A 24,996-nucleotide genomic window follows, 5' to 3' on the forward strand; every position below is an offset into this window, starting at 1 on the left:
AGCAGAGCACAGTGCTTGAGATACATGACCCATGGAAACTTGGCTTTTTGTTGTCATTTAGCTATTGACAACATTGCCTGGTATGCACCAGGCAATTAACTCATGAACATAACCTTGATACCGAATAAGAATACAAACACTTCACAGCCAACAGTGTGTTCCCATACAGATTTAGCAGCCCATTAAAAAAAAATAAAAAATGAATATGTATATATATATCTTACTGCATCTACTTCAGTAGTAACAGTGGTGGGGTTGTTAGGTCTTTTTTTGTCTGAATATAAGTGGCTGTGTGATTTAAGAGGAAACCCAACGGTATAAAATAATCAAAGCATCAGATATTTTAAAGTAGCTCGTTTGAGGTAGATGAAAAAATTGTGCTGTGAGAGAAGACATCTCACCCAACTACAACATGACATAAGCTACCCAAAACAAAACCATTGTTCTCCCTGAGTGGGAAAAATAGGCTCTGAAGAATGAAATTCACGTACAAGTTTCTTAAATATAACAAACCCTCCTTCTTTATATAAATACATCTAATCACGCCTCAGCATTATCTGAACTTCTTCTATTAGCAATCCATTACAGATATAGGACATCTTCTTAAGCAAATACAGTTTTATTCTCCACAAGAAAAAAAATCTTAATTTTTAAACAAATTCCCTCCCTATGCCTCTGTATCATTTTCATCACATAAAAGTCATAGCATTATGTATGTAACTCCTATTATCACTAGATTTCCACCCAAAGAACAGTGTGTTTTTTTAAGTGCTGGACCCTTTCCTTTTGATAAAGCAGAGTATTAATAACTAATATGTAAGGTGATGAAAAATCAGCAGAACGCACATCCCTGGTATGACTAGGTTCCCAGAGATTTCAGCAGTTTGTAAGGCAAGACTGAGATGCTTCTGTCCAAGAAAATGACATTTGACCATGTGGAAAGTGAATGGGTGTTTCCTGTCTGCAGAACATCCTTAAGTTTCCAGTGTCTGTGAGCAAGAGAAACAAGACGTGATATTGTACAGAAGAGGGCACAGACTGCTTAGCATATAGATTTGATATACACTGCATGCATTTTCAAAAGTGCCATCTGCATCAACACATGTCATAAAATAAAGTTAGAGCAACTGACCAGGAAACTACGCTGCTGCTTAAAAATTCTCTCTGGGTTTTTGTCAGACTTCAGAAAAATCAAGAAACTGCAGAACACAGCATCTGGGGGGTGGTGGACATACTAAATTATCATCATATTCTGAAACTAGTACCTATGTTCTTTAGAAACCTGGTACCCTCACGGTTTCCAGTGCTGTGCCCGGCTCATCATTGACCTAGAGGCTTTTCAAAATTCTTGACAAGTGAGCCATTTAGGAAAAAAAAGAAACCAATCGCACCCCTCTCATCTCACAATTTAGACAAAGGGTTCCAAAACCCTCTGTGTTACAACTCATCACGTTCAGTGGTCCTTGCCAAGCTGAAACACACCTCTCAATCTACAGATGCTTGTGTTAACACCTGGGTGCTAACGTGACAGTGACAAAAGATGTCAGTGAGGGGTCGAAGCCAGCAAGATAAACCGACCCTTCACACTGCCACCCTATGTCCCAGTGCAGGAGGATTTATGCAGTGGTGAGAGATGACAGTTTAAGAAGATGTGTTTCACAGATAAAAAGAGCTATATGCACCATTAAGATACCAGATGACCAGTTCAATGGCAAAAGCAAGTCATTTTGTTAACCGTAAAGTATGCTAAAAATCAACATCTCTATCAAAACTGAGAACAGTTGAATCCAAAAATCTCAAGCAATATTTCCTTTCATTAACACAAACCAAGCATAGTCTGCAAGAATATTCATTTATTTCTTTCAAACACATCATTTTTAAGGCACCCTGAAGGTGTCCTTTCATGATTTTATAAAACCTAAAATTATTAAAACCTTTCAAAACAGACTCGCTCAGGAAACTGTGTGTTCTTCTCAATTCCTGAAGTCACTGTTACTGTAATAATAGCCTGTCATATGCAAAATGACAGCAATTTCATAAACGAAGAATGGGTTTAGAGATATACTATGTTTATGAATTTACTTTGCTTGTCACTCAAACATTATTATTACAAGAAATCAGAAAACTGAAGCCGATTGATCCAAAAGAGACCAATGTCACATCAAAGTACTCGGAACAATACAGACACTAAAATTCTAGTGTCCAGTTATGTCTTGCATCCGTCTGACCTTCAAGCTACAGGAAAAAAAAATAATAATCCGTAAAAATATCCATATATCTTATGCTTATTACACTGACTTCAGACAGATATACTTTGGTAAGTAAATCAGAAAGCAAACACAGAAAATGAAAGTAGAGCATGGACTTCCAAAAAGTGACTTTAAATAAGAAAAGCGATGTTTTGAGAAACAGGATTACTAGCAGCAATAAGATATACTTTTTTTTTTTCTGTCTTTTACTGCATAGTTTTGTTAGCAACTTAAAAAAAATAATTGTACTATTGCTACTGAATTGTACCTGTAGTAAAATTGTAACAGGCAGGTCAAAGTAACTTTTCCTATGATTGGGCATGGATATAACATAAAACCCCATACTTTTGGATATCAATTCTGCAAAGGTCTGTGAATGTTAACTCAAAAAAATGCAAGCAATCGCCACACTGAACTAAACCACAAAACTGACTGTTAATACTTTTACATACTTTCTTCCAAACTGCCTTTGCATTTCTCAATACACAGGATTTTTATTTGTCCTTATTAATTAAATTCAGTAAACCAGCAACCAAATCGATGCCAGGTTATTACCTTAGAGGCAAACATATATAGGCAGCAATATTCTGGAGGCATAGTAGAAGTATAGAGTCATGGGAAAGACCTAAAGGAAGAAAGGGATTTTGGTTGCATACAGATCTAGTGTATTCCCTGGAAGATGTACAAAGGACAATTCTCAGATTCAGTTTCTATGGTAAAATGTACTTTCTTTTTCACAGATGTGATAACCTGTGATGACTGAAGAGGTAGTCATCATTTTGACTTTCAGACAGTCCTTACTTCTACCAACGTAGGTATTGAAGACTGCAGCATCTACTGAAGTCAAAGGCCTGTGGATTGGTAAATCAACTACTCACAAGAGTATACTTTAAATTTATGACCAAACAATGCCATAAGCTGGACTTAGTGTAGAATGTTATTTATCTGCGTGTTTACATATGCAGTGACTTGGAACCATACCATGGCAGCTTTTAGAGATATTACTGCAGTAAAAAACAAACAAACGAACAAACAAAAAGCACTTACTGCCCTCTACTCTGCAAGGAAAAAGAAAACAACAAAAAAAAAGATTAAAAAAATTTGCTAGGCACACAGCAACCTAGTGAGATTGTATATTTATCCTATTTATTAGAGTGAAGGTGAGAACTCTCCCTGGCTTCCAAACTTACTATTTCATAGTTTTTCTCTTCCAAGTTTCACTGAATCCAAACTGCATTTTGAAAAGGGCAAGAGTTTGAAATGAAGAATGTCTTTGCATGACCTGAACAATAGATCCGTAAAAATTGTTCAAGTCCAAATTTAACATTTGGAAGCTATCCGGACTCAGGAGTGACCCACAATAACTGGAAAGCTTAAGATTTTTCACAGTTCAAAGTAAAGGATTTTAATAATTTTGAATTACTTCAACCACTGAACAAGTCCAGCACTATAATTTCATCCAAACATCAATAAAGTTTAAGTGTTTCATTAAATTTAAATTGCTATTCGTTGTGTAAAGAAATTTTAAGCTAATGAAATGCTTTTTATTACAACAGATCTGCTGTACTGTTAGAAGTCTATCATATTTTCCCACTTAAAAAGTAAGAGTTCAAGGGCTTGATAACTTGGCTATACGGAGAATACGCTCTAGGCTGAATTTTGTATAGAGTTTTTGTATAGAAAACTGAGACTAAAATTTTTAACATAAAAACATACCCCAGGGCAGAAAGTGTTACCGAAGCTTGGAGTAGGCAACTATTTTCCCACTCTGCTAGCTTATTTAGCTGTCAAAAGTAACAAGGTACATTTTGGAGACTGTATTTTCATCAGTGTTTTTAAAATATTAAGAACTAAACATCCTTAGCTACAGTACACATTCAGGGATTAGAAAATGTTCATCTTTATCACACCTTTTATGTCCTGAATTCAGTACTTGTTTTACTACTGACCACAATCCCCATTTGCAGCATTTCAAGCTGTAACCAGAAAACGAAGTGACCGATATCTTTACTGAATACGTCAATGCTTTTGGACCTTTCCTGATGAATCATCTTGGGCAACTTTCAGATATTTTTACATGATTGTCTGCATCTGCACAGGTGGTATAGGAACTACTGCATCACTATATATCCGTACAGCTCTTGAAGGATCCCCACAACAAGTCAGTAAGCATCGTTATCGGGGGGGAACGCACAGTGCTGCGGACTGTTTTTAACTAGTACCTACATGCCAAAGGTTAACATGACAAAACTATTCTTTATGCACAAGTATCATGTATAGGAACCATATAGGAAGACTGAGTAACGTTTGTCATCATTCTGGCAGCTCTCTGCTAAGTCTAGCAGTTTTGACACAGTTTAGTTTACCTAGAACAAAAGCAAGCTTTTAACTTGGGACTTTAAAGGCAAAATTCGGAACCCTTATAATTTCAGTTAGAGGACTATGACTTAGGTAGAAGCAGCAGCAGGCACAAACCTCTACTACAGATCAGCCATTAACAGAAATGAGAGCCACAGTCACCTATGAGTAACAATAACACACCAAAGTTTCCCAAATATTGAGACCTGTAAATGCTTCTTCACCTCAAAGTGCTCCTGTGCACACACACGTCTAAAACTGTGAGCATGGCCTTCATATGATCTGCTAAACTGTTCCCCAGTTTCTACTGCATTAGTTTCTATAGCATAGGCTGTCTTGAGCCCAACTTTCAGAACAGATGTCTTTATTTCAACAGGATTTTGTCTGCAGCACTGACAGCCTCGAAATGGGAAATTGAATTGTGTGCTAACACAATATGAAAAAATGCCACTGTTCCAAAAGAGCAAATGCATTTAAATATAAAATAGCAGAAAAGAGATATCTCAGTAATATTTCTGAAATGTATATAGCCAAATGCTGTAGAGTAAAAAATTAGTTGCATCAATACAAAAGACCATGGCACGCAGACTAACTGACAGTCAAGCAGCAGCAGTGCAAGCAGGAATGCTTTTGGATTCTGGTTAGAGACTGCCAAAGGGACAGTTCCAGACTACAAGAAGAGAATGGTCCCAAACTCTTTAGCAGCAAGAATTACTCTGCTAAATATTACTGCAGCGAAAGCAAAGCATCTACAGTGTGCACACCTGAGGAAAGAAATCTTTGTAGGATGAGAGTAAGCCCAAAGTAAAAAGCCTAACTGAGGAGTCTGGGACAACCCGATACAGTTTGAGACTACAGTTTTTGCATGTGGCTTTCTTTCCCTCTGATTGTTTCATTATACCTCAGACTGTTAAAGAGTATTGCAGAAGTTACATTGAGCATTATCAAGAAAATAATACAAATCTAGCCTCTAAGGGTAACTATTAAAGGAGCAGTCTAACAGTAAACCCATTCAAACACCTCATTCAGAACCAAGGCAAGGTTTTTATTATTTTATTTTTTTTTATTTTTTTTTTTTTTATTTTTATTATTTTATTTTTTTTCTTATAATCAAACTCGTAATCAAATAAAAACAAGTATGAGTAACAGTAATTATTTACTTGGAGTTCTAAGCTTTTGCCTTTTTGTACAAGCAGTCATCATACCTCCCCTACCTTCCTGGTCTTCAGCTACGGCTCCCAAACCCACCTGAAATATCAAAGAGTTCTTCCACTCCCACCCCTCCCATTCATTCATTCCAAAAATTAGTCATTTGCCCAACCCACAAACCCAACCTGCCCATGCTCCAAAAGTTTTTCCCACCTCATTACGGTGACATGGGGTTACCCAAAGGATACGGAGGGGAAGAATCCAGGAAAAAGCTGTATTTGAATAAAGGTCTGACTTTTCCTACAAAAAATCCTCTCCTCCATTCCCAGCAGGTTTTCTTCATCCCCCAGAATACTTTCCAAGAAAGAGAGCTCTAGCTTTGGAAATATTTACTAGTTCATTTAATTATGTCAAGCATTTTCTAAAGCCAACATGTGAAGAACAGTTACTGGTTAATTAAAGGAGATAATCTAAATGACCCTCTTCTCTTAGATGAGTATTTCACCAGCAAAGAAAAAGACGATGACTTTAAAGGGATCAAACTGACAAAAATGTTTGCCCTTATGAAAGCAACCTACCATATCTGACCTTCATATCAGAAAAAAATCACATAAAATCCCTTAAATTAACTTCTAAACTCCCTTTAAAAAGTGAAAATAGTGTGCTTACAAACACATGAAGCTAAACTATGCTTAATGTCTTTTAGCAAATAAATACCTATTACACTTTGAAGATCATAGCTCATATCTGATACATTGGCTTCCAAACATTTAAAATGCCTAAATATTGGAAGATACAGAACCCAAAAGAAAGTATTCAAGAAGCTGTCTGATTTCACAATGCCTCTTTCTTCAGAGAAGGCAGTCTCCTTGATAGATTTTCAGTAGGAAATGTTTTGGTGCTCTTAGAAGTTCAAAGCCAGCTCCAGTATAGTGTGTTATTATGCAACGACAAGGCTTTGCATACACATATTTCTTTCTTCTCTTCTGGGAAGGCAGGTGTATAAATAGGGTGAAAAAATCTAGTTGTTCTAGCTATCACAAATTTGTTCTCAACAAAGATGTGCAAGTCAATAATAAATAATATGTTGGTTTTTGAATCTGGAGGGAAAAAAAAAAACAAACAAACGAAAGCTGGCTGTCTAGTTACAAACAGTTGCAATGGTGAAAGAAAAAGTCCTTTTGCCCCTCAATAGAAAATACAGACTTTCTAGAGCTTATATTACACAAAGATGCGTAAGTGTCCGTGTTTGGTAATAAGCTCACCTTATGAAAACAGCTTTGAACATATGGTTTAGTGGGGACTGTTAGCGTTAGGTCAGAGGTTGGACTCGATGATCTTGAGGTCTCTTCCAACCTAGAAATTCAGTGATTCTGTGAACTCTTCAATTAAATGCTGATCTACATAAACAGTCATAATTTGCTGAATGTTGGAATTCTAAGACTTGGTGACACATTATGGGAAAATGGACACAAAGAGATTATTATTTGAAGTCTGGATTCTGCAAACACTGAAGGTCATGCTAAATGTATGGGATGAAACTATCCCCGTATTCTACCTAAAATCAAAATGGATTCTACTAAAATCAAGTTGGAGAGTAATTCCCAAATCACAGTCCTCAGCAGAGTGTACATAGAAATGCCACAAGACACTGCAGGAATGGGTTTGACAGGTAAAGCCAAAGTGAAGTTGGGAGAGAAATGGATAACAGTCTAGTACATAACTACTAGCAGTCTTACTGGAAGAAAAGGTTATAGAACTGTGAGTAAAGGCAGACATGTGCAAAGCATGATGAAACATAAGAAGTAACCTTGTTAAATTGCAGATGAAGTCCTACTGCATTCCTGCACACCTAGAGTCAGGAGTCTCCTGAGAGCAGTCAACAAGAAACCTGACTAAAAGTCTTTAGGAGCAGAAAGATTTTCACGTATGATGTGTGCAGAGACACAAGAAGATACCTAATGCAGTCTACATTCAAGTGCAACTCACTATGTAGCAGGTAAAGACATGGAGAACGAAATGTCTATCCAGGATGGATACTGGGATTTCTATAGTAGCTAGAAATCAAAGAAATGTCCTGGCAGAAGCTACAAGAAACTGGAGAAACAGATGTTTCTTCTGTTCTCATCTTTTGTACCTGTTCCCTATGACTGAGAAGGTATGATGTCCACTCCATTTCCCCAGCTAGAATGACCTTTAATATTAATAATTCAGTCACGAACGTAATATGTTAAAGAAATCTCGCTGTTGCCAGAAGTAAGAAATGTAATGAAAAGTGGAGGTCTGAAAGTGAAATTGAAGAAAAATCTGAGGTTAAAATGAAATTACACAAATGAAGGTATTTTGAAACGTGCGTCAAAGTTTGTGCTTATGTATCAAGAAGCAAATTATTATTCTATTTTATTATTTTTTACAAAATGAGTTTAACAGGTATGGTACGAATACCACTGAGGTTTTAGTACACCATTCTACTCTGTCAAGAATTATGTGTAGTGTGCCAGATGAAGGAAGAGCAGTCATGCAACAGATGGAGTATCATATGTGCTGACATGTCATTTAAGGATTTTGAATTCAACTCATTCTAGTAAGATTTTAATTGTTGATGCAGAACATTGTTAATATTTCTTTGCTATAATGACAAAACATCAGTTTATTAATGGATGTTGTAAATGCAGTTAGTTTGAATCAAAACCAGCATACTTTAATAACAGCACGTAAGAAGTACTGTGTATAAGAACATTAGTGTTCAAAAAAGTTGCTTCACGAACACACAGCATATCTACATACACAGCTTTTTTTTTCAAATGCTTTTGTGCAGCACTGTTTTTTTTCCCTTCACACTTCCAAGATGAGCTGGCAGCAGCTCAGTTCTTCCAGGACTTAGAAAAAAGACCCAACTATACTTAACTGCTGGATAAAAAAGAAAAAAAAGAAAAAAAATCACTTGCTGCTGCAGTTGCTAGCAGTTAAAGGTAAGTTCCCTTTTCAGTTACCAACTCTCACTGACCCTGAACAACCTGTACTTTCTGAAATGCAACTTAAACGCTGCAGTAAAACGAAATACATTTGTACACAGTGCAAGAATGGGCAAACTGTAAGGCATGTAAGGCTTCAGCCTGCACCCTCTGCTTTTAGTCCACCAGCTGGATGAAATTAAGTAACTAACGGAATATATCCACGACTGCATCACAAACAGGTAACAAGCATTTTGTAACAAAAAAAAAGCATAACTGACAAGTCCTTTTGCAGCTTTATTTGCCATTGCATAAGACATTTTTTAAACATTAGATAATCTATTTTGTATATGTAACAGAACTGTAAAAAACACCACTGTTTTCTCTCTGTTTAACCCTGCAATGAAATAGCAGAATTTGGCTTTATTAAGAACAAAAAGAAATACAATTCCTAAACCCAGGGCATCACTAGTTTGATCTGTGAGAATTCAAAATCATCTAAACCAAGTAAGATTAATTCTGAAACCATTCATTTGAAATGTTAGAAGCAATCTAAAGGGTTACAGAGATTTCAAACCAAACTATTTTGTGCATTTCAGTCAAAAAGTAATTGCCTATTTCTCAAAAAAAAAAAAAAAAATCTACTATATCCAAATGTTTTTTAGATGTAAATGCACTTGTCATCTTAAATGTAAGCAGGGTGCTGGTGCCCCAAATTAAACAAAAGAAGAAAAGTTAGGGTTGACAAGTATGTCGCTGTGTAAGTACAAATTAAATATGCCTTTTGATATTTCATGTTTAACTGTTGAGTACCTTTTCATCAGGCTATTGCCATTAGAAATTTTTTATTAGATTTTTAAATTAGACAAATAACAGATAAGAGATGTGACAAGTATATCAAATCTGATTTAGCAGATCTGACGCACTTAATCTTTTACTGTAAGAGTGGCATTTGATATATTTGAAATGTTTCAAACAATTCTCCATTACCGTGACAAATAAAATTCAGATTTAACTCTACTATACTCCGTTTATGCCAAGTACAGAATGAATTTCTAAAAAAACCACAAACAACCAACTTCATATGAAAGTGTGAGATTACCTGAAACCTTCCATGCAATGTAAAATTTTAAATACTACAAAAAATGCCAGTGAAACACAGAAGATACATATTTTGAGATTGGTAGACTAACCTCTGCAACTCTGTATACTGTGAATCTTGAATGAATGTTGCCTAGACTGCACAGCAGGCCAGCATTTCATAAATAATGAAGGATCACTGTACTTGAATTCCTTAGAAAAATAAACAAGTACAGTGTGGTAAGTACAACCACACTGACTATGGTCTCAAATGTATGTAGTAGTTGTATATAAACAAATAAAATATAATTACCCTTGCCACATTATTAAAAATTATTTGACATTTGCATGCATACCACATATTAATCATCTAAAAGATTGAAGGCCCCCATACTACAAATACTTTTGCTTATACTGCACAAACTTCAGTGCACAAAAATCTTTTCTATCCAAATTCAAAGTAATACAACTTCTTCGTTAACCTTCCAAGAGGCCCTAGGCTTGGAATCCAGAAGAGATTAGAGTCTGATTTTACTTGTCAGGTGACTGAGATGAAATATATGCATTTTAAATTAAATTAAAAAACAAACAAACAAAACAAAACACAATGAAATAAGAACAAAAAAGATGGAACGTAGAGGGGAAAAAACCTGTATGACAAACTAGATGATTGACCTCTACACACAAAACAAAAAATAATCAAAAAACATACCTGGCAACTGTTTAACACTATGTTTCTCATTATCACCTACATCCCTCTTAATTCTGTCAGAAACATACACTAAATTAGAACAATGTTTCAAGCAAAAAAAAAGATTTCATTGTTATTGCGTGTTAAAATTGAAGACTTTGTTGTAAAGACTCAGAAGTTGCAATTGAAATTATAATGAAAATTTAAATGAAGTTATTTATTAACAATAAATAAATTAATCATGCTGCCTTTTACCACCAGCAGTGAGTTACTCCTTAGATCAAAATAAAGGGACAAATGTATAATTGCATTGTGTACAAGTTCTTACTGACACTCAGAACTTTCATATTGAAAAGGGCATATATATTGAAAAACTAAGTCATAAAAGTTTTAGCACACAGGCTAAATTAAAATTTGCCCAATGCAAACAATTTGCCCTCCCTTATATTTAAAACCGTAACAAAAAACATATGTATAAGTAAATATCTAATAATTACAGGACAACTACCTAACAGAGCAGGGCGTATGCTTTTTCCACACTGAGAGAAACAGGGTATAAAGCTTCAGTATTAAACCTTTTTCCAAACTTACAAAAAAGATGGGTTTCTTAATTTCATTCTAATTTCTTCTTCATAACTGTTCATTTATTACAGTATTTCCCATTCTTACATTTTCCCATGAATTATGTGATGTAAGGAAATAGTGTCCCCATACTTGCAGACAAATTACTGGAAGGGCATCAATGACGTAAAGTATAGACTATGAAGATTTTTGGTAGGATTTTTCTGAATAGTTGATATATTACAAGACTTCGGGCAAGTATATTAAATATGAATGTTCAAATAGACAGGATTCAAAGCAGGCATTTTACAAATAAAGACAAAAACGCTCAACTGAGTTAACAACAAAAAACAGAAAAACCCTGCACAGGCAGGGACACAATCCTGCCTCCACCATTTTTTCCTTCCATTTAATGCCTCGTTGATTTTTCAAAATCTGTTACAGCTGAGGGTAGATTTTTTGCCTGTAACAGATCCAGTTAATTTAAAATCCATTTTTATCTTCAAAACAGCCTCCATTTTGTGAAGCAAGTCCCACGTGAAGAAGTACCCATGTTGGAAATAATGTTATTATTTAAAAACTAAATTATACTTGACTGTCTTTGTGTGTGCTTTCTGCAAAAAACTTACTGGCTTTTTTAAAAAAAAGCTAACAGAAAAACAGAATGGAAAACAGGAAATTTGCCTTTTTATTTGCATTTCATTTCAGGTCTGTCTCTTGCTTGCAGCATCCCTTTATATGTGTATATATATGTGTATATATATGTATATGTATATATATACATATAGCTGTATATATATGTTCATGTCTTAATTCTATTTCTAAATACTACCCTAATTTATGTTTACCTTGCTTAGCCATGCCTATTTTCTCCCTTTTTTCCACTTTCATTCCCTGGTTGATCTCAGTCTTTATCACAATCTTTCTGTTCCACTCTGTTGCTTCCACTTCAGCCACCCTACTTTCTATCCACTTTTATATTCTCCCCATGAACAATTCCATCTACCCAAAAACATTATCTTCCTAGATAATCCAGATTTGGCTCTCTGCACTTGAATTCAAGCTTCCAGTTTCTTCCTTTTGCTAGGTAACAGCAGGGGGAGCATCAAGAACAGAGTACATGCTAGTGTTTGACCAACACAACTGTTCAGAAGAGTTGCAGGATTTAAGTTGTGGTCTGGATTACCACATTATCAGGACATTCTTAAATGTTATTTCTAACCAATTCCTGAGATTTTTCATAGTTACATTTTTTTCCAAAATGTCCTTTGCATTGATCCATGGCATCAATAGGCCCCAACTCTGGTCAAGTTTTCAGTCTCCAGATGGAATGCTTGAAAGTTTCAGACTGTAACAGTGAAGTTACTTACATTCTTACCTTATCTTTTAAACATGGGCAAGTTGATGTCTTCTCCCACTGCTTACTTTTAAAATCAGAGCTCTTATTGTCAAAACTTACCCTCATCCTACAACAAGCGTATTTGAAAGCTAATACAAAATTGAAAGCTAATACACCATACAAAAAAACTTCAGTACAAACTATTATGGCTTGGCTATCAAGAATAGTTGTATCCACTAACGAACACCAAATAACTTTGTCTATGCAATACTACATACCATTTATAGCACCCCTCAGGAACACAACTGACACCTAAATGTTTTGCCTTGCCAACACCATCAACACTTTCCTTTTTTAAAATCAAGGCTACAAAAATCAAGATCTAAACCGGCCAAATGACTCAAATCAAATTTTTAAGTTTTGCAGCCATAAGGACTACTGAAACACAGATGCTAACTTCCACTAGATACATGCATTTTTTTCATTACCAAACTAATGTGTTGATCTTTTAACGAGTCCTTGAGTATGCTCGACTTGGTCATGCCCATTCCCAGTCATCTGTATGTTATTTTAGTTTAATAATGTCGACACTTTTCATGTTATGCTTAAAGATTAATTCTAGTTTTTTTTTCTGTTTTCATTTTCCTCTCAAGGAAAAAAAAGATGGCATGGCAGTACTGCAACATACTGCATCTTTTGGATTATATAAGGGTACATTTTCTCAAATATAATTTTGCTGTACAATTTCGTTTTGTTTATGACTAAAAGTTTATTGTAAAAATCAGCTATATGCTTGCTGATTATTTTTTTTTTGGTTGAGTACTAGATAAAGTCAGATTTGCATGTGCCCCATGAAGAGGTTGTTTGTTTGTTTTTCAGTCCTCTTCAATAATTAAGTCCATTTACCTCATCCAAAAGGACGGCTTTCCCAGTCACTAACTTTATCTTAAGATCCCCACATATTTTCAAGATCATATAATTATGGCAAAAGGCAGACAAACTGAAGCTAAAGTCACACTTGTTATACCAATATTCAATACAGTACAACTGACAGGATTTATCCATCTGAAAGATGGATCATCAAGGTGAAGTTTGTAAAGAAGTGACTACATGTTCTTCTTAACACCTTTACTTTGTGGATTAACAGAAAAACTTTTTTATCACTTTAACTTGACACCTGTTGTGCAACACTATGACATGCACAGAAAGCTAATATACACCACCTTCACTTCGAATTTTGTGAAAAAGATGCAGATAAAGTATGTAAAACCAACAACGATCTGGAAAATAAACAGACCAAGGCACACCTCTAATAGAAGTTTGGTATTCTCTTTAAATGAAAAAAATACTACAAAACAATCCTAAAGGTAGTGTGAGTCGTGTAAGTAGATCCCAATGCACTGAATCGGGAACTGAGCACGTAAAAAGCTGACACAACAACTTTCTCATTGCTTTTGGGAATACAATCATGTCAAGCAAAAACACACTTCAAGCACAATGAGAAATTATGCATTATTCATATATAAATGTGAATGTATAAGATGAAAATTTAAGTTATTTCTGCTGTATATTGTATTAGAGCATATATTCCAAGCACAAAAGTAATAGAGAAAGATCAAAGAGATATTTTTCTCAAAAGTAACAAACCCTACGTTTTTTGCGTATTTACAGCCCAGTGAACAAGCACTGCAGCTCTTGATTCACAGATTACAAGTGTGCTTCTTGTAATTACCTCCCTTATCAAAGTACCACAGAATTTCTACTAAGCTTGCTATATGCAACTCTGAGAAACAATCAAACCAAGAAAGTACAAATTGTCACGTCAATCATTGATTTATTGAAAATTAATAGTAGATCACCTCCAAACTTCCAAGTACTGTTACTAAAACTTAATTTCAACTTCGTATTAGCTAGACATTCATATGGTGATTTAGATGGATTAGTTTTAGAAATGACAAATATGATGTTTAAAGGACCTAAATGTTAACATGCACAGTATTCACTGCTGAAAAAAATCAGATTCTTCCTTAAAATGGAGGTTCTTAAAGCACCTAAATAAATGACTAACATCTCAGTCATTCTAAATACCATATTCCTGCCCTTCTTCAATGGTTTAACAATTGTTGCTGAACTACTTTTATAGTATGCATTTGCTCATAATTTTACCTTTTCAGAACTGTAATTATGTCTATTACCAAAGTGGCCAGATTCTTTGGAAAAAAATTCCAAACAATCTCAATGAATTTCATAAGAAAATAGCAAAGATGTCTCTTATAATAATTTCTATTATATATAAGCAATGAAGCAAAATAATCACAAAAAACAACCATTAAAGAGATTATCAATGATAAAAGCTGCTTTAATCATTCAGGGGTATTTCAAAAATTATTTAGGAACTAAGTAAAATCTGTGAGAAAAACTTATAATAAGAACTTGTCAAAAGTTAAAAACAGACTAGAGAAAAGTTTTTAATTGTACAGTATATTTTAATTCCTATCAATCACTGTTAAAATAATTTCAGTTTAATAAGCAGATATTTACCTGCTGGAACAAGACAATCTTTCCAGTCAAAATATCCTGCGTAAATGCCAGGTTCTAATGACCCAACTATAGGATCTGCCTTGGATTCAATGTACATTTCAAACAGTCTCTGATCCAGCTCTTTCAAGGATTCCATACTAACCTAAAAACAAACAATCAAAACATATATAGTCATTAACTATATGAATTAAATTACATACGCAAAAACATTAGAACATCATCTTTAATTTTCAGTAGAGAGTAGCAATTACTTACACTTTTCAGTTCATAAATACCTATTAAAAAAAAAAATAGGAAATTCCATATCCTCTGTCCATCCTAGCCACTATAAAATCTTTCCTGATGGTGCTCAGCAACAAGTTTTTTTTGGGAAAGGTCCAAGAAATATCAAAGCAGGCAGATCATTCTATAACTGTCTGCTGGCACGATTTTCTTCTGCCTGTCCAGAGGTCTTGATCTTCCACCAAGTAAACAACTGAATTTTGCCAATGTTTTAAAATATGTCGATAATAATTATTTTCATAAAACATGAAGATTTTCTTAGGATACTTAAAATCTACCAACTGTAGTGTTACAATTTCTCATTATCAGCTGTGTACTTGAAAATGCATAAAGGAGCTTCTGACTTCTGAAACCATGCACGTGAACTTCCTGACTCCAAGGCATCTCCATACAACAGATGCATAAGCTGCAGCTCACGAACACCTGCAGAATTCTATTTAACAGCTCTCAATGCATTTTTTAGTACTTCACAACACTTAGCCACACTGAAAGCTAAAGGGATATGTACAATTTGTTCATTGTACATGAACAGCTTTAGATTTTATACAGAATCACAGAATCACAGAATTTCTAGGTTGGAAGAGACCTCAAGATCATCGAGTCCAACCTCTGACCTAACGCTAACAGTCCCCACTAAACCATATCCCTAAGCTCCACATCTAAACGTCTTTTAAAGACTTCCAGGGATGGTGACTCCACCACTTCCCTGGGCAGCCTGTTCCAATGTCTAACAACCCCTTCGGCAAAGAAGTTCTTCCTAAGATCCAACCTAAAACTCCCCTGGCGCAACTTAAGCCTATTCCCCCTCGTCCTGTCACCAGGCACTTGAGAGAACAGACCAAAATACAGTGCTGTTTTATTAAACATAGTTATCCTTCTATAGCTACAGCTTCTAAAGCAATTCTGGAACACAACCCATATCATAAAATGTTACAGTAGAAAGTCAGTATCTTAGTATGGCAATGTATGCTAAATGCAAACACAATACACTGAAAATATCATGTGAGTTCTGGTTAAATGTATTTACGTTTATGTGTAAGAGCTTAAGAAATAGAAAAGCAAAGCTTTAAACTACTGCTCATTTTCCTCAACCCGTATGGAAAAAGGCAGATTTATATAATAGGATAATTTGCAGAAACAACAGGGTTGTAAATATGAGGACGCAGAGCAGGGCTCTAGACAAAAGTGGGAATTCAGAAGAAGAAAGAAAAAACAACAACTTCTTATCATTCTTTTCTCTGTGAAGAACAGACAAAAGGTTTAATGCTACAAGCTGCAGAATTAAGGATAAAGCTTCTTCATTGCATGGATGTTTCTAAACTGTGCTCTCCTTTGGCACACCTGCATATTGCCAAATGAGGAGAAAAGTAACCTGCAATTTCTGAGTCAGGAATAGACAGACAGATAAGCCTTCAGGAATGAGATCATGAGTGCATGGGAAAGTAGAGGTATTAATGAGATCAAAGAATCTGCTGGGTTCAGCAAAGTTGGGGTGAAGAAGTTAGTGATCAGAAGTAACAGAGATCACCACTTTCCTGGTTTTCTATCTGATGAACCTCCTCTAATATGTCACAAGAAGATCTATATATCCTGAGCACAGGATTTTCATAAAGCACTGAGAATCTGGCCCCAAGCAAGGAATCAAGACTACCTTCTCCTACTTCCTTTTCTACCTCACAGCCTGTTGACACTTAAGACTTGAAAAAGAAAACATTCAAAAATGCACTGCAATCTCACTAAACCCTATTTTTCCCCTTACACAAAACTGCAGAAATGTAAACCTGGAACGAGTTTCAAAAGATATTTCACTCCAACTTCTTATGATTAAGGAGAGTACGAATCCGTAGACTATTTCAGCTTAGGTACGAGTCAAGGGTGGAAGGATACAACTTCCAGTGGGAAGTTCCCATCAACATTCACCATTCAAAGGACCTGTGGAACTGCTTTGATTGTCCTTAACAAAGTGTTCTAGAATTAAAGGATGCCACTTTCTACTTCTGCAGTCACTCAATAAAAAGAGCATACGTATGTACGCTACAGGTTCTTTTTTCTTTTTTCTTTCTTTTTTCTTTCTTTTTTCCCCTCCCCTCCCCTCCCCTCTCCTCTCCTCATTAGTTCACTTCAACCTGTTTCAGATTCAGTGCACAATCAAGATAATGGAGGCTAACCTTGTTTTTCAGCTGCTGGAAAGGTTACAAGATAGAACAACTCATCTGAATGTTATTTTGCGCCCTGGATGGAGTGTGAAGGGGAGGAGATGTCCTCAACAACATCCATTGTGTATACTCATTTCCCTGACTCCCAAATAGGGGGAGTAAAATATAAAATATATTTTTATAAAAATGTACAATTCTCTTATTGATTTATTTCTGCTGTGAACGTCTATTTCAATTTTTGTATTAAAGCCATTTTGAGCCTTTATCTTAGTAACTACTCTACACAATCTGAACACCAGAACTTTGGAGACAATTATATTCAGAAGCTTAATCAAGAAGCTGTGATAACTATCTTGGGATGCACACATTTTATTCCAGTTGCTAACTGAATAAACTGATGAGAAAATCACCACGGAAGAGCAATTGTAAAATAGCTATGTAGAAATTAAATAAAATTACTGGTGAATGTTCTAAGTATGTGCAAAGATGGCATGCATTAAAACAAAGGGCCATTTGGCCATTCTTATATAACTTAGCTATTTGCACCTGTGGAAAAAAAAAAGATATAAATACGCAGAATGTAAGAAAACGTCCTTGGTTATCACTTTACTTTTTTTTTTTTTTTTTTTCTTCAAAATATGGGATAATAATGATTTCCCTTCTAATTGGAAAAAACCCTCAACCTAACAAATAGTTTTTTCCAACATAAAATACAATGTTCAATTTAATTTACAAAATTTAAAAATTTCAATTTACAAAGCTAACAAGTGAAATATATAGTTTTGTTTCAAGACTCCTCAGAAAAGAGCAAATCCTATCTTTCAAGAAAATTCCAATTCCTTGCTTTATTTTTTTAACCTAATAAATAATTAAATAAACTAAGAGACAGAGAAAGCTAAGTGGCATAACAAAAAAACTGAAACAAGCATCCAATCCTCCTAAACCTCTGTGAACTTATAACCTCTCTTAAAATTAATGAAGGTTTCAACAATTGCCATCGTAAGATGATACTATTTGATTATCCAAACCCTGCAAGATAGCATTATCGGCTGATTTGTACCAGATATTCAGGACTGCATCAGTCCATGTTTTCCAAGGGTTAAAATAAATTTGAAATTAATCTGTGACTTCAACATTTGAATTTTGTTATTTGGAAACCTACCAGATATTTAAAGGCAATACTGTGATGTGGCTGTACAAGACAGAGTATTGAATATATAGCACGTCTCATTTGCCTATGTTGTCAACACTGTTTGTAGCTCAACTCTTGATTGCCTCAGCATCAAAGAGTGATGATATCCAGAGTAATTTCATATACTGCATTATCAATACAAATCATATCAGCCACGCTTAAATGTTATTCAAAATAACTTCAGCCACAAAAAATCAAACATTCAGACAGAAGAGGACTAGGGATGTACTATGTAGCAGAAGCATCAGTTCGAGTGAAATATTTTACTCTATACTGGAAGAGATAACATTTTACTTCCAATCAACAAATGTTTCTGGAAATACACCAACTTTATGGTCCTAAGGATTAAGTCACAACATTTCTCATAAAAAATGATTAATCTTTACAAAAAGGCAGGAAAATGAGACAGCTACTGCCGCCCACTTTGACATTTTCGTTCTTTGAAAAAGAAAAAAACACACACACAAAAAAAAACACACAACAAAAAACCTGAACTAGTTTATGAACAACAGCTATCAGTAATGTAGATTGCCAGATGAAATAATCTATCAAGTGTATTTCTGTGATAATGATCTTTTATCCTCTGCATTAAGAAAACACTGTGACATTAAACAGCTTTACTGAGAAATCTGATAAGCTTTGCCCGTGAACATACAAATCTTGAATAAGAAGTCATATTTTCTACACTAGCTACCTAAGCCTCATAAGAATGCATACAACCATATGATCATTATTGTTGTGTCCATGAACTAACTGATGTTTGGAGTCCCACTCATATGTAGAAGGCTCACTCAAGAGAAATTGGAACACTTGCAGTTAATTCCCACAGAAAATAAAACAAGTGCAAACTTTTCCTTCAAGCAGTGACACTTCATTCCAGTGTTCTCACTTACTTGAGTTATTTTTTCAACACCTTGAAAGCCATGTTTCTCAAAATGTTCAGCTATATTTAGGAAGGTATGACGTTCCAGATAGCGGCAGTTACTGAGTGCAATTAAAACTCTTTGTTCCTAAAAATTTGTTTTAAAAGAGAAAGAGTATAACAATTAGAAAAGAAAAACAAAAACAAGCAAACAAACAAACAAAAACCAGAAGTATCAGCATGACCAAAATTTTAGCACGACTAAATGTGTAGTATCTTATTGACTCTGTGTGTGATAGACATGCTGATAAATAAAGCAGAGTTTAGTAATATTTTTGTGAATAAAAGTGAGTAAATATAAGGCATGATGACTGAACATCTATGCTTTTTCTTATAGGATCCGGAGCATTCACTGGAATAACTGTGACTAATACAGAACTGTGGTTAAGATTTCTGTACAAAAATTAGGTTTGGACAATTTTCCAGGAAGCTGTTTCTAGCTTTTACTTTGTTTCAAGAAATACGCTAAAAATTATGACCATCATAAAATGTAATTGAAGATCATCTTCACCTTTACACGAAGCTGGCTAAAACAAGAGAAATAAAACAGGTACGGCACAGATATACCCACCCATTCTACACTACCGGAAAGTTCTGAAGTACCCAATGAAATTTGAAAAATTCTAGATGGTTACAACTTATCTCTGTTCTTCTATGACTTTTTCTTTTTTTTTTTTTTTACAAGAAGATTAAATATGCTCTGGCGTTGAGATATCAGAATTGCTTTTCCCTGACCTTGGTGCAACACGGTATAGTTTCCAAAGAGGAGACAACTAAAGAGATAGAACTACTTTAACAGATTTGTTTTTCCCTCTTCCCTTTTCTTTCCACTAATGGAAAAATATTTTCAACCTCAGATGGGGGTTCAGAATCAACAATGACAAATATTTTGCAAACAGAATTATTTGGCAATGAAATCAGCATAATCATAGTTAAGATCTGATTAAAAATGATGTTGACTTTCAGACTCAGAAAAATTCCGGACTGTTTTGTCTTCTAGCAATATGATGATTAGTACTGAGATGTGCAGTTGCCTACTACGTTAAACGCTCATGTGTTGGTATATATAATATTGACAAATAAGCATTTTACAAATAGTGACAAATCTTAGAATGGTCACTCAATTTTTCTGTTCTTGTTAATCATAACAGAAATGACAGTGTTCTGTGATTTACAGAAGAAAATAAATATGATACCATGGAAATCAAATATTGTCTAAAATATTTATTTATTTATTTTTAAATGTGAAATGGTCATACCCATGACATGTGGCAGGAAGGCCGTAACAACCACAAGAAATTATTTTGTCAACAGTCAATATCAAAATCCATGTGTTGTAAGAATGAAAGATAGAGACTATAAATCAGTACAGTCTGCAATTCAGATACTGGATTTTGCAACCTGTGATTGTTTATTGTAGTGGGAACAATCATTGCTCTGCTCTTGTAAATGAGGGAACGCCAGGATTCTGACATTTAAACCTGCACCAAGTAGCATTAACCTCAAAAGAGCTTCTCACTAGGTTTCTTTCAGGTAACAAGGACATTTTTTTTCTATCAGAAAAAAATGTCATCATCCCCTCTAGAAAAAATTATATTAAGCAAAGTGAAAGTACAATTTTTCAATTTATTAAAACTGCAACAACAAACAAACAAGTTACAGAAATAATCAACACTTACACTCAGCAATGTTAGTTTTTTGGGAAAAACTACATTACTGACTATCTGTATCTCTATGTATTTTAAAAGTAACTAATAACCAGACCAGTTCTTAGCATTTAAAACATGGTAATAAGTCAAAAGTTAAAGCATCAGATGTTTTAATGCTAGTGCTATTTTCACGGATTTTAATGATGCCATTTCTGAGGAGGGCCTGGTTTCAAAAATTGTCTTCATTACTTACTTTAAGATAGTATACTAAGATATCATACATGGTGCTTTTAAAAATACCCTTATGCTCAAGCCTTCTAATCTTACATTCTTGTAAATATATTTCTTAATGTATATGTTAGAAAATGCCTCTATAATACAGACTTGCTCTCTAAAAAAGAAACCCCCAAAATTTGAAACAATTAATTAAAAAAAAAAAAAGAATAAAAACACCACCTTCCTGGAACTTTGAGAATTATTAAGTTTCACATCAGCTTTTAAAAACAGAAGTCAAACTTACTGAAGAAAGACTTGAGTCCTCATGAATGCTTCCAAACAAATCTGGAGATGAAACATCAACTGAAAGACTGGGAATATTGTTTAAATTGTGAGTAGCGCAGTGATTTTAGCTATTTGATACATGAATAATGAGTTCAAATAAACAGTTGGAACAAAAGACTAGAATTTTGTGTCAACACCCCAGCATCACCCCCTGCCTCACACAAGATAACAAAGTAGCCCACATTAAGATGTCCAGAAAGCCTGCAAGAGCTTTGTGGACAGACAGTACTGCAGACCTTTCTTTAAAGCATTTTCAATGTCTTCAAGTTCTCTGGTTCGCTGCAGATTCTGCTCTATGTTTACACCTATCTAGTCATCAGAGTCATCCAAATAGCAAATAAAAATAGTATTGGGAACACAGTTAATTGGCCTCATTCTAATGCATATTGTGGGTAGTAGTATTTGCCAGCTCTCCAACATTTCACAAAAATTTTTTGTGCTCTGAAAACCCAGGCTATTCTGACTGCTTTGATCTCCAAAATAACTGGCTGATGAGCAATTATGGAACAACCTTTCAAGAATTTAGCAGAAATACTAATATCTAGTTGAAATAGAAGGGAAGAAAAAAAAGGCAGTGGCTACATCTCCATGAGTAGATATTACTTAGTGACAAGGATAATCCATTCCACGTCAGGTCATGTAAAAAACAACATACTTGCTTCTACAGCATACTACAAAGCCTGTCATTGAAGAAAGTGTTATAACAAATACCATATTAATTATCTTGTACAATATTTATTACTTTATATCACTCAATTTTTAGCATAAAAAGTATCTAATTGTATTTCAAAGCAACACTAGCCAGAGGCAAAAGTATTAATATGAAATATGTAACACCAGAGGGATAAAGTCACCACCACCACCAAAATGTGAGACCTGTACCCACAATTTCAGAATACTACAGTTGGGTCATGTTTATTTTACTTACTGTGCTGTATCTATGTCACCATCAGGTTTGGTACTCAATAGTTCCAAACAGTCTATGAAAACCTAGGAAACAAAGTAACATCCATATTTTCTGTCAGAACTGAAAAATAATCTCAAATTCACTTTTAGTACAGTCAATAGAAGCAGAACAATCATCAATAACTTTCACTGACATTAGTAGAGTAGTTAAACATTTTATATGGATCATACTCTTTACTTGTGGCAAAAAAATAGGTGGTTTTCGTCCTGCTAAGTGATTTACATCAAGTATGGCTAAAATTCTATGATGATAAAAATCTATGATTTGCAAAGAAGGCATTGCTAATAATTTTCGTGTTCAATCTGAAGAGTTGTATTTAAGTAAACATCACAGAAGCATCACTAAAATCCATTTTTTGCTTTTATTCAAGATTTCTTGTCTGAAAATACTATAAAAATGTTTTGGAAGCCTAAAGCATGCTATTACCCGATTTCAAATATATATGGTTTTAAAATACCAAATTTTACTATGAAGAATATTGGTTTCCAACAACAACAAATAAAAAGAATCTAGATCCTCAGCTGATGAAAATCAGCATTGCTCCTTTTATGGTAGTGTATCAATGCTAGTTGACATCAGCTTAGCAAGTATCTCGATCACAATGATGGTGGTTCAGTAAAATATTAGAACACGTCAACAGCCCACACACTCGGGATTTGATATCATCAGGTTCAGCTAGGAACATCTACATACTTCTCAAGTCAAACATTTGGCACGATCGCAGAGTGTATTAGAGGAACAACATACTGTCATCAACTTAAGCTACCCTTTGGAAGTTGGGAAGTATGCAAAGCACATCTTTTTGTTGGTCACTTACATTCACAATTTCATACCTCAAAACATTTGAGTTACCTGCATGATCCCAATGCTTAGCTGGCACACATCCTCCTGCGTTTTCTGTTGCTGGAACACCTGAAGATGCAAGCACATTATTTCAATGGAGCAGCTTCACAAAGCTTTATTCTCAAAGAAGGCCTGAGTGATGTGTCCCTCCAGAGACAACACAATTATGTGAATGACTGCTTGGACACAATGCTCTCATACAGATCAACTTCAGTTTTTCCCCACTCTAAAAATGGGGAAAAAGTTTATAAGACCAAATAAGCAGCTTGACAAGCACGAGGTGTTAAAACACTAAAGGTAAAGAAGTCCTAGTAACTAGTACACATGATACGTATTGCTGTCGGAGAATAGAATTGCAGCTAAATCTAGGATATTCAAAGATCTCTGCACCCTAACAAGAAGGATTCACCATGCACGGCATATTCTTATAAATAAGAAAACTGGACAAGCTAGTCATAAACAATGAAATAAAGAAGGAGATAGAAACCATACTCATACAGAAGGTTGCAAGGGGCTTTGGAAAAGTATTAAACTTCCTCACATCACTGAGGAAACCTGAAAGAAGATATCGGTATGACGTTCAATCATGGCCTCAATAAACTAAGTGGATGTGGATAGGCACGACTCCTGGTTTAGAAGTTTGCAGAAGTAAAAAGCTGAATTAATGTTCTGCTAGTAGTTCAGATGCAGCACTGAGTTAAGTGTAACTCCTGGGAATAGATATATACGTATACATATACACATGTGTATATATATATATATATATATATATATATATATATATGTCACATCTCTGGTAACCTGAAAAGTACATTAGTAGCATTCTTCTAAAAGAGGAGCTTCAAAAATTTAAATATAGGTCCATCCGCCCCATATACATACAATTAATCTTAACCGAAGGAAATAAATGAAATATAAATGATAATAATAAAAAGCTAGCAGCAGTGAAAAGGGTGCAAGTTAAAAAGAAGAAAAAAAAAAAAGGAAAAGTTAGAATCCTGTATCATTCTTTGAAAGTTCTTGTTCTGAAATGTAATAGTGATTTACATAAAAAGAAGGAAATTAGAAACATAAATCAAAACTTACACTGGCCTCTCCAGGTTTGCAGTCCAGCACAATTTTTAGAGATTGCAAGGAATGGACAATGCACTGTTCAAACTGGGATGGCTGAAAGACAAATGACTCTTTAGATTCTAGATAAGCATTCCATGTAAAATAAATGCTACACAAGCAAATGCATAAAAATTCCATTCCATATGGCAAACTCTTTATTCGGGATAAGGAGAAAAATCACAATTCATATATTACTAGAAGATACTTTTGAAATGATGTGATTATCTACAAAACTATTACAACAGATAACGATTTTTCTCTGAGAGACTTATCCACTGAATAGCCCCCTCTAGAAGGGTCATAAAAGAATTTTATGGCTTTTTTTGTGGTAGCACATACATTACATTATAGAGGCCTATGACACATCCCCTTGATCTAAGTTGGGACAT

At 34.7% G+C, this 24,996-nt stretch overlaps 1 protein-coding gene across 3 annotated transcripts in view; it reads right to left on the minus strand.

Moving 5' to 3' along the window:
- The window catches only part of EXOC2 (exocyst complex component 2), a 154,088-nt gene that overhangs the window by 21,782 nt on the left and 107,310 nt on the right, over nt 1-24,996 (minus strand). For all 3 annotated transcript variants that reach the window (XM_072034988.1, XM_027451693.3, XM_005022854.6), the window contains 6 exons: nt 24,581-24,661; nt 23,504-23,563; nt 22,613-22,674; nt 21,644-21,710; nt 19,446-19,562; nt 14,923-15,064 (listed from right to left, as the gene is read on the minus strand). In XM_072034988.1, the coding sequence (XP_071891089.1) occupies nt 14,923-15,064; nt 19,446-19,562; nt 21,644-21,710; nt 22,613-22,674; nt 23,504-23,563; nt 24,581-24,661 (529 nt within the window). The remainder of the gene's footprint in view (nt 1-14,922; nt 15,065-19,445; nt 19,563-21,643; nt 21,711-22,612; nt 22,675-23,503; nt 23,564-24,580; nt 24,662-24,996) is intronic.

The sequence above is a fragment of the Anas platyrhynchos genome, chromosome 2 (assembly GCF_047663525.1).
Source record: "Anas platyrhynchos isolate ZD024472 breed Pekin duck chromosome 2, IASCAAS_PekinDuck_T2T, whole genome shotgun sequence".
Lineage (NCBI taxonomy): Eukaryota > Metazoa > Chordata > Aves > Anseriformes > Anatidae > Anas > Anas platyrhynchos.